Raw genomic sequence first — 10717 nt, forward strand, 5'->3', positions numbered from 1 at the left:
TACATGCAGCTGGCTATAGATGATCTTCAGGAATTGTGGAAACCTGGAATCTGGACACATGATGCAGTTACTGGTGAGCAATTCTTGCTACGTGCTGCTTTGCTATGGACTATAACTGATTGGCTAGGCAAAGGCTGCATAAGTGGTGAGAGCTTGGTTGTCTGTGCACATTGTCTCACAAACACATGTAGTAGGTGGTTGAAGCATTGCAAGAAAACAGTTTTCCTGGGTCATAGAAGATTTTTGGTTGATGGTCACCCGTACCGAACAGATGGTGCATCTTTCAATGGAAAAGATGAATTCAGAGATCCCCCAGCTAAGATTACAGGTCAAGAAATATCTGAAATGACTGCAACTCTGCATACAGATTATGGCAAGTTACAGAAGAAGCCACCTAGGAGAAAAAAGAGGAGTGCTGCGGAATTAGAGGAAAATGAGGACATTTATATTCACAGTGTCGAGGAAACTTTCAAAAAAAGAAGTGTCTTCTTCCAGTTGGAATACTGTCGACACTCCTTCTAAGACATAACTTAGACATCATGCATGTACAGAAAAATGTTTTTGAAAACATAGTGAATATTGTTCTGGATGTTGATCACAAATCGAAGGACAACTTGAATGCTAGATTGGATCTGCAGGATATGAATATTAGAACTGCCCTCCATCCTGATATGACGGCACCAAAACCTATCATACCTAGGGCAATGTACCAGATGCTTCCTCAGGGTAAGAATATATTTTGCACTGTCATCAAGTATGCAAGATTTCCAGATTTATATGCATCAAACTTGTACCACAAGGTAAACTTGGAAGACAAAAGGTTAACTAGCCTCAAGAGCCACGATTGCCACATCATAATGCAGGATCTCATGCCGTTGGCCCTATGTAGATCGCTGCCTAGGAGTGTGGCTATGCCGCTGATACGTTTTTGCAAGTACTTCAAATTACTTTATGGTAAGGTGATAGATGCTGATGAGATGGAGCAGTGGGAAGCTGAGATTGCAGAAATCTTGTGTCAGTTAGAGATGATATTTCCTCCATCATTTTTTGACATGATGGTGCATGTAACTATCCACCTAGCAAGTGAAGTAAGAATTGTCGGACCTGTTCAATTCAGAGACATGTGGTCTACTGAGAGGTTCGTAGGAACACTGAAGGACTTTCTACAGAACATGACTTATCCAGAAGGGTCGTTGGCAGAAAATTATCAGTTCGATGAATGCCTGACATTCTGCTCAAGATATCTGAATGGCTGTGCTACAAAGTTTAATAGACCTAGTAGACATGATAGTACTGAACCTAATTGTGATGGACAACCTTATTTGAGGATCATCGGCAGGCCATTATCAGGTTTTGCTTCTAGTCAGCTGGATTTCGTTGCTTGGTCTCAGGCACAACGATGTGTTCTTGTGAACTATCCAAATATTGAAAAATATGCACAGTGAGTCCATTCCCAACCTAATTTCATAAACTAATTGTCCATTTGCATCATCATTTTGATATCAGACCAGTGTCTAACCCCATTTAAATCATGTAGAGAGCATAAAAATTTATTGGCCATAGGAAAAAGGAAGTCAAAGAGAGATATTGAGAATGCTCACCACAGCACATTCGTAGACTGGTTTTCTAACCATGTAAGTACTGCAGAAAAAAACTTATTTTTTGTGAATAAAAATTGCATTATTAACATGGTTCATTTCTCTACTAGGTACAAATTCTTAAAGATCAAGGAATTGATGTACTAGATGAAGTTTTTCTGTTATCTCAAAGACCATACAGGATGGTGAAATCTTATAATAGCTATAGTATAATGCTTCACCTATCACACTCATTCATATAGTGTAGGAAAAGCAACCCAGTGTGACGGAGTTTCACATGTTGCAAAAACATCGAGTTATGCAAGTTCTAAGGACAAAAATCCTACTTTAGGCTATGTCACATACTACGGTAGAATTAGTCAAATAATTGAGTTAAATTACTCAAATGGAGGCCACGTAGTGTTATTCAAATGTGATTGGGTAAAAAGTAACGGAGTTAGAGAGTTGGATGGTTTCGGAATAACCGAGGTCAATTTCAACCATACCTACAATGCACAAGACGAACATAGCATACCGTTTATTCTTGCAAGCCAAGCCATACAAGTTTACTATGTGCAAGACCCAGTTGATGTTGAATGGAACGCTATAATTACTCCAACAATTAGATATTTCTTTGATATGGATGGTGTGGACGTTGAAGAATGTGAGTGTTTTTGCACCATTTTTTTTTTGTCAACAAGGAATTTTTTTATATACGTTGACAATGCCATTTATTATTCATGCAGGAACAAAAATGCTGGAAAGCCAAGAAAGGAAGATGAGCATGCTCAACCACAAACTAAAGAAATTAAATCTGCTTACAAGAGATGTACAACCATCTGAACTCATCTCCAATGAAATGGAAAGAATAGCTCTTATGAAGGAAGCTAGGGCAAAGGGAGTTTACTACGATATGCTAGAAGTAAGTTCTCATTCATGCATCATTTTTAGATAAGAAAAACTCATTCAATTTGCATTCTGTAATTACTGAATTGAAAAACTGTTCAAATTGCAGTCTGCAAGGATATATGATTCACAAGTGGAAAAAGAAAATGACAGTGACGATAACGAAGATGAAGCAGTAGATAACATGGAACAGGACAGTGAAGAAGAGGAGGAACAAGAAGAGGAGGAAGCTGAAGAAGAAGAAGAGGAGGAGGAAATTGAACAACCTGAAGAGAGAGGACAGCTTGAAGCACAACAAGGTATGGTCGTCAGTTCGCTGGATTCCATGTGCTACAACTGTTGTAGGCTCTGGCTTGCTGGATTCCATGTGCTATAACTGTTGTAGGTTCTTACTCGTTGTACTGTTTTAATGTTTCAGTCAAGCCGAAAAGAACAAGAGGGCCTACTGATATGAAGAAGTTTTGAGAAAGGCATGGTCCGCATAACAAAGTGATAGTTGAATTCAACTATCTTGGACAGCCATGTGGAGTAAATACTTCACAATTAACAAACTTCATAGCATATCTGGTCAAAGGAAAAGACGTATCAATGGGTCATGTGCGTTGGAGAAAGGTTCCAACTGCAGAAAAAGAAAAGTTATGGATGACTGTGAAGGTAATTAGGTTTTTTCAATGATTACTGCTAATGTCATCACAAATGGAGAATGTATCTCATAAACGTTTCTTTCTGACAGGCTTTCTTCAACCTAACTGAAGCACACAAGGAGTGGGTGATGAAATCAGCCTGCAAGAAGTGGAGAGCCTTTAAGTGCTATCTGAAAAACACTTTCTGGAAAGCTGAATTGACGGTTGACCAGAATGTTGCAAATGGCTGTGGGGAAAGAATTCATGGAGCACAGTGGAAAGAACTGTGCAAGAACTGGAGGAAAAGTAGTTCAATGGTCAGTAACCCATCTTATGTGCTAGTTTTGAGTACTTTGACTTTCTCCTTCAGGCACTTTTTAGTCACAGTAAAGATGCGGTGTGCTTGTTTAGCTAATAAGGATTTTATTCATGTACTGACATCTAAGAACAGAAACACCAGATTAAATCAAGCTAACTGTCTGCATACAGCTGGAACACGTAGTTTTGCTGTTGTACATGATCAGGAGGTACATTTGAATGCATGGTTGTACACAATGATAAGTTTTGCAGAATCATTTTAAATATGATGTACTGACATATGCACTTGCACTCCTGTAGGAACTGAGGCAGGGAAGAACAGTGTCTAGGACAGAACTTTTCCGAATTGTTCATACAAAGAAAGATGGATTGGCAGTGAATGACTTCTGTGCAACCAAAATTGTAAGTCATATTCCCTGAAATTAATGCAAATGCAACTCACAAATAACTATATCATGTACCATCTAATGAATGTGTTGCTTAAATTTGAATGCAGGCTTTGATAAATGAATGTTTCCAAAAAAAATCAGAATTAGTTGGCGAACAGCACACGGATGGTGACCTCTACTCAGAATTGTTCTCACCACCTAGGAATTCTAGAAGGCATGGATTTGGACTACTGGTAGGAGGGAAAGCATCAAAGGTACTGGATGAAGCTGTAGAAGCATTAAGGGATTCGAAGCAGGAGAACATTGAGCTCAGAGGCTACGTGGAAACACTCATGTCAAGGAGTCAACAGTTGGAAGAAAAGGTAAATTACCTGATGGCACGTCAACGAGATGGACATACACATGAAATGCATGGAAACCAGGAACAAGAAGAAGGAGTCGCAGAAGAATTAGCGGCGTCAACACTAGCTGAGCTGTCGACGCATAAGCAAGCACAACCTGAGCAAGAGCAAACAAAGGAAGCTTCCAGTGCACCAGGCAGAACAATATCAGCATCAGCATCAATAGCATCTGGCATAACAAGTGCACCATCATCAAGTCATAATACATTGAAGGTACCAACAGCAACAACATTGAAGTCAACATCAGCTCCATTCAAATCACCTTTCAAGGCACCAGGAAAAGCAGCGGCACATGCCGTGAAAATAGTAGCAGCAACAGTCCAGGGATCAGCAACAGCATGTGACCAAAAAAGAGCACCAAAAACAGTCCAGGGATCAAAGGCAACAACAGAAGCAGCCAAGGTACCAAAAGCAGCTGGATCAGCCAAGAGATCAACAACATCAATCAATGGGGTAGAAGGAGCATCAGTACCGACGATACCGGAAGCAGCTGTAGCAGCCAACGGATCAACAATAGCACTCAAGGCTTCAGCAGCAGCAGCAGCACGAAAGGTACAAGAAGCAACTGGAGCATCCACTGGATCAACAACACTAAATGGATCAAAAGCAGCACCCAAGGGATCAGGAGCAGCGGCACACAAGTTACCAGAAGCAGCTGGATCAGCCAAGGGATCAACAACAGTACTCAATGGGTCAGAAGCAGCAGCATCAGAACCTAGGATATCAGCACCACCACCCAAGGGATCAACATCACATGCAGGAAAATTGAGCAGCCAGACATCAACCAGGACAAGAACAAAAAAGTCGACAACAAACCAAGGCACATCATCTTCAGCATTGAAGGAAGCATCTTTGCTTGGTCTTAGTCAAATGTTGCCGCCGAATCCGAAACCGATGAATGACTATCTCGGAACAAGGCGAGTCAAGAAATGAAATCACCAAGAACAAGTAAAAGAAGGAAAAATGATAAGTCGGGAGATTACATCGAAGGATCACAGGGCAATGTAGAAAGCCAAGCAACAACAGCTGCAACACCAACAAGAACAATAAGTAAGAGACCGAAGAAGAGGAAGCTAGAAGAACTTATTGATGATAAGCTAGAAGAACTTAGTGATGATGTGGTCATTACTTCAGTTAATGTAGTGCAGAAGCCAAAATGCTCTTACAGGAATCTGCTAACAGACAACACAATCTTAGTCAAGGTAAAAGAGGAGAAGCTAGAAGAGAACATTGCTGACAAGGAAGGTGATTGGCATAGTAGAAAATGATGCACTGATGAACATAATGATTGGCTTAGAGCAAGGAATCCACTTAAGGTTAGTATGTTAGCAATTTTACCACACATTGGTTTGTTGTTCGCTGTACAATTGGTTGCTTGAATTAGTATGTTAGCTAATATGGCAAATGATATTGCTGATTAATATTCTGGCATAATGTAGGCAAATAAAATTAAAACTGGCATTGAAGTGGGGTTGACTTCGCCAAACAGCTTACAAATGGTGGCACTGGGAACAGTTCAGGAAATTGAAAATGAGGAGTTTTTCAAAGTTTTGGTGAACGTGGTCTTCAAGAACACAACTGTCCTGCCAATACCAAAAGGCAGAATGGTTCAAATGGGAGACACTAAGGCACATTGCATAACCTGGCCAAGAAGAAATGTAGGTCACCTTTGAATCTTTCTTGTTCACCTTGTTGTAATGCTTTTATTTGTAGAAAATTGTGCTAGACAGACAGATAATAAATGTCAAACTTATAAAAGAAACAGAGAGGATTATCAAGGTAAAATATGCAATTTAACTAAACTATGCAGAGTAGAAACTATACAATATCATTATTATTAGTCAGCCTCTGTAGACATGTTAAGATGGAGTGTCAAAGCATGTGCAGCACAGAGATGTGCTTGGTTAAAGTATACATACAACTGTTTAACATTTTATAGGATGTGCTTGCTTAAAATATACATACATACAACTTGTTGATATATATTCATATGAAATCGATAGAATATCATATTTGTTGATATATCGATAGAATTATCAGAATTTCAAAGGTGATCTGTTGCCAGAAAATTTATTTGCTGGTAGGGTGCTTTGTGCATGTGCAGAATTATAGACAAAATTTAATATGAGAAATTTTCTTAAAAGCCAGTACTACTATTAGATGCTTGCACCAATGAGAAAAGTTCTGTTGGCACAGTTATGATTCTGTTGTGTTAGAACAACAATATATGCTCCTGCTGTGTATGTGATTTGGCCATCGCACTAACAAGTGATGCTGTAGCTCATCTTGTGTTACCTATATGACTAGTGATATCGACGATGCCAACCTCTGCTTGGTTAAATTACATATTGGCATGCATGGTTGGTTCAAGTGTTTTTGCTTGCATACATAAACTCTGAAGCCAATTCTACATACAGGTAATCTAGGCGATCGGGTTCCACGTTGATCTTTGCATTTTTCTCGTATTAGTAATGGTCTCGTCGTTGTTTCGAATGTTTCAAGATAAGCAGCTGCTTCTGAATATTTGCATATCCATTTATGTGCAAATCTATACATGACCTCGCTGTTGTTTCGAACTCCATTTTGTGCTCTGAATAATTTAGGTAGTGGGGTTACATGACTTGACTTTTAAAGAAAATATGAGAGTTATTCATTGAAACGAGGCAGGTCACTCCACATTCCTTCCCAGCCTCCCCACTGTACATGGCTTGACTTTTTAAGAAAATATGAGACTTATATTTGTTTCTTGATTGTTTCTTGTTCAACTTGATTTAATACAATTATTTGTATATGGTAGTGCAATTATATATTCAGCTAGATTTTAGTTTTCTACTTCGCATAATAGCTTTTGTACTTTTGCAAGATATATGTTTTGCTGCCGACTTATAGAGCATGCAGCAACACGACCTAGTTGCTTTAGTTTGCCAGTCAACCTGGCAGAGATCTCATTTTGCCAGTACTTGATGATTTATTCCTCCGTTACTGAAATTATTTTTGCTGTACTTGATGATTTATTCATCCGTTAGTGTAATCAGTTGTTACATCTTAATTGCTCAATATTATTTATTCCAACATCTGTTGTTTGACACATTCAAAATTGGTTCCTTGTAGGTAACTGATCCGGCAATCGATAGAACATCGGCCGAGATTGCGTGTACACTTGAGAAGAAGTTGAAAGCAGTTGCATCTATCGCTAAGAAGAGGAAGGGTGCAAGTCGGAAAGACACTCGCTTAGATATTGTCATCAAATTATCGCATAGTTACTCGACAAGTGTTACATAATGCAAAACTCGCTTAGATACTGTCATCAAGACAATGCCTCCAAAACTGCAAAGTTATGCATCTGTGCATGTTAGTACTGTAATGTGACCACTGTGAATTGTTATTAGTACTATAATATGACTTATACCTTAACTTTGACCAAATCTGTGCATGTTATTAGTACTGTAATATGACCACTGTCATGCTTGTTGTTTTAGGGGCATTTTGTTTACTAGCTTGTAAAGACATTTAGAGGCACATCTCAAACTGCCTGTAAAGATATTTAGAGGCAAATTTCAAACTGCCCCTAAAAACCTTTAGAGGCAAAATTCAAACTTCCTCTAAAAACATTTAGAGGCAAAATTCAAACTGCCCCTAAAATCCTTTAGAGGCAAATCTCAAACTGCCCCTAAAAACCTTTAGAGGCACTTTTCAAACTGCCCCTAAAAACCTTTAGAGGCACTTTTGAAACTGCCCCTAAAAACCTTTAGAGGCACTTTTCAAACTGCCCCTAAAAACCTTTAGAGGCACTTTTCATACTGCCCCTAAAACCTTTAGAGGCACTTTTCAAACTGCCCCTAAAAACCTTTAGAGGCAAAATTCAAACTGCCCCTAAAAACCTTTAGAGGCAAAATTCAAACTGCCCCTAAAGACCTTTAGAGGCACTTTTCAAACTGCCCCTAAAAACCTTTAGAGGCACTTTTCAAACTGCCCCTAAAAACCTTTAGAGGCACTTTTCAAACTGCCCCTAAATGTATTTGGGGCATTTCATTCAAAGTGCCCCAAATACATTTAGGGACACAAGCATCCGGGCACTTTTCATAGTGCCCCTAAAAGTAATTAGGGGCACTTTGGCTACCTATTGGGGCACTTTGAAGTGCCCCTAAATATGGACCGTACAGTAGTGACCTGTACTTCCCATGGCGTCCGTCAACAAAGCTGTCGTCGGCAGGAGCAAGAGCACGAGGGGTTGTGCCTTGGTGGGCTCGTGCACGGCGCCACTTGGGGCGCTGGGTCCTGCGGGCGACGGGGAAGGACAGGCACCGTGGGAGCCTGCTGGCCGTGGAGCCTTCCCACAACTAGGAAGACCGGCTGGCGCGACGACCTTGCGGCGTAGGGGGAGGAGGGGCGGGCCAGCGTGAGGACCTTCCAGCGACGGAGAAGGAAGGGCGGGTGCTGCCGCGCGGGATCCTGCCGGCGGCGAGGAATCTGGACCGGCGGCTGGGAAGGCGGATCGGGGTCGCGCGCCTGGATGAGGACGATGGGGGTTTACAGGGTTTTTATCTTCACATTAGTCTCTTACCTCAGCTGAAACTAATTCAAAAGATCAGCCGAGCTCCTCTGTACAAATCCTAGTCTCTTTATACTCCAACACTGCAGGCCACTCTTCCAAAAATCATAGAGGGAGAACAACTCCAGCTAATGGACGAAACTCTTGGGAGTAAATGTACAGGAGAGGAAAATAGTTGCAATCAACCGAGAGACGAACTCTTATTACAAATCTTGTGAAAGAATCACCTGCAGTAGTAGATCTGGATGAGGGCACACTAATATGGGCAGGTAGGAAGATGCTTACTTATCTATCATAAGCAATAACATCTTGTGTGGCCGCAACCATTAGGATGTTGCAGAGCATATACAACCAAACGAACACCTTTTGCGCATGAAAGAACATCGGCATCTCACTTCTCACATTGATCCACCGGAGGGCACCATAACCGGAGGATACCCGCAGCTGATGAAGACCGCCACGGTAGGATAAGCCCAAACAGGAGCACGGGCAGCATCAAAGAAATGGAATTGGCAAGGTAGAGTGTTGCTGATGTTGTGGGGGTTAGGAGAGATGGAATGAAACTTGCAAGAGGAAGAGGGGGGAGTGGGAGTGGGATCGGAATGGAAAGGGGTTGGGTTAGCAAACCACCATAAAGAAGAGGTCCTGAAAACATGCAAACTTCTATTAACAGAGAGGGGAGGGGAGAGGAGGAGGCCTATATCACTTCTCACCTTCATCATGAACTGATTGCTTGATGCATGCTCGTTGATCAGGGAGGCAAGCAGCCAGCTGTTGGAGTAGCACTGAAAGTAATTTTTATTTGAACTGAACGAAACTGAACCGGACCAACCTGTGATGTGGCTTAAAAAGATGGCACGGAAAGTAGATGAGGTGGCATAGCTGCATGTTGAGAGAAATATCCTCAGTGGGTTACTCCTATTTAGTTACGGAATATTATATATTCTTGGGGAGCATGGCCAGTAGGCAGTATGTAAGTGATTCATGTGGTCATTTGAGTCATGAAATGTAGCATTACCCTTTGGCTCACCTTTATATTTGATCCTTTTGGCTGCCACACCACAACTCTGGTTAGCTCACCAATCGTACTTGCTTGACCTTCCACTGCCACCATGACCTAGAGCTTAGCTTACATATCTGCTAATTCCACCTCCATCGACTCCTCCACTACTGCACTTGGTTCTTTGTCGAGTTGTTAGCATAAAACCACCACTTTGTGAGCTAAATCTTCATTTTGGTAAATCAAAGATATCTATCCATTTATAATCCTCCTTTAATTGGATTAAAGGATCCTCCAGTTGGAAATGATAGCAGAATGCATAAGTCATTAGAAGGAATTCTAATAAACAAATGGATATAGTAAACCACCTAACTATTTTGTTTCCCCTATGAGGTAAAAAGAAAATTAATGAACCTGCAAATATCGGCAAAACAACAAGTATTGTTATGGCGGGATCAAAAAACCACCAGATTTTGCCCAGGTTTTGTCAAATAGCACTAAACCGTCTCTGAACGCGAATTGACATGATTTCTGGCAACCCTGGCCCACTGTCAGTGGTGACATGGCTATGCTTGACGGATGCCGTTAACGGCCGTTGACGATGCGTGGGTCCCACCCACTTGTGGACGCATATGTCGTTGGAAACAGCTGCTAGGGTTTCAGTTCCCCCGCGCGTGCGTTATTCCCCACCCACCTCTATGTTCTGTTCGTTCCCGGCGATGGCGGCAGCGACTCCCGGTGGTGGCGGCACGGAGAGAGGCGGCGCATCTCCGAAGATCCAGATCGGCGGCGGAGATCCAGGTGTGTCGGCCGCGGGCGGCGACGGCGGCATGAACCAGAGCGACCTGACGGATTCGGCGCCGTCGTTGGCGGCGATGCTGGCGTTGGAGGCGAGGGCTGCTACAACATTTGCTCGGGCCGTGATCTCGACGCCGACGAAGAGCAGCCACC

At 41.8% G+C, this 10717-nt stretch overlaps 1 protein-coding gene across 1 annotated transcript; it reads right to left on the minus strand.

Moving 5' to 3' along the window:
- Positions 1–9995: 9995 nt before the first annotated feature.
- On the minus strand, positions 9996–10226 carry LOC124681228 (NAD(P)H-quinone oxidoreductase chain 4, chloroplastic-like; the record flags this gene model as incomplete). The annotated part of the gene is made up of 1 exon (XM_047216163.1): positions 9996–10226. A coding segment is annotated over one exon (231 nt), but the record flags the coding sequence as incomplete, so codon positions are not given.
- Positions 10227–10717: the final 491 nt, after the last annotated feature.

This window comes from Lolium rigidum, unplaced genomic scaffold (genome assembly GCF_022539505.1).
Source record: "Lolium rigidum isolate FL_2022 unplaced genomic scaffold, APGP_CSIRO_Lrig_0.1 contig_36705_1, whole genome shotgun sequence".
NCBI lineage: Eukaryota > Viridiplantae > Streptophyta > Magnoliopsida > Poales > Poaceae > Lolium > Lolium rigidum.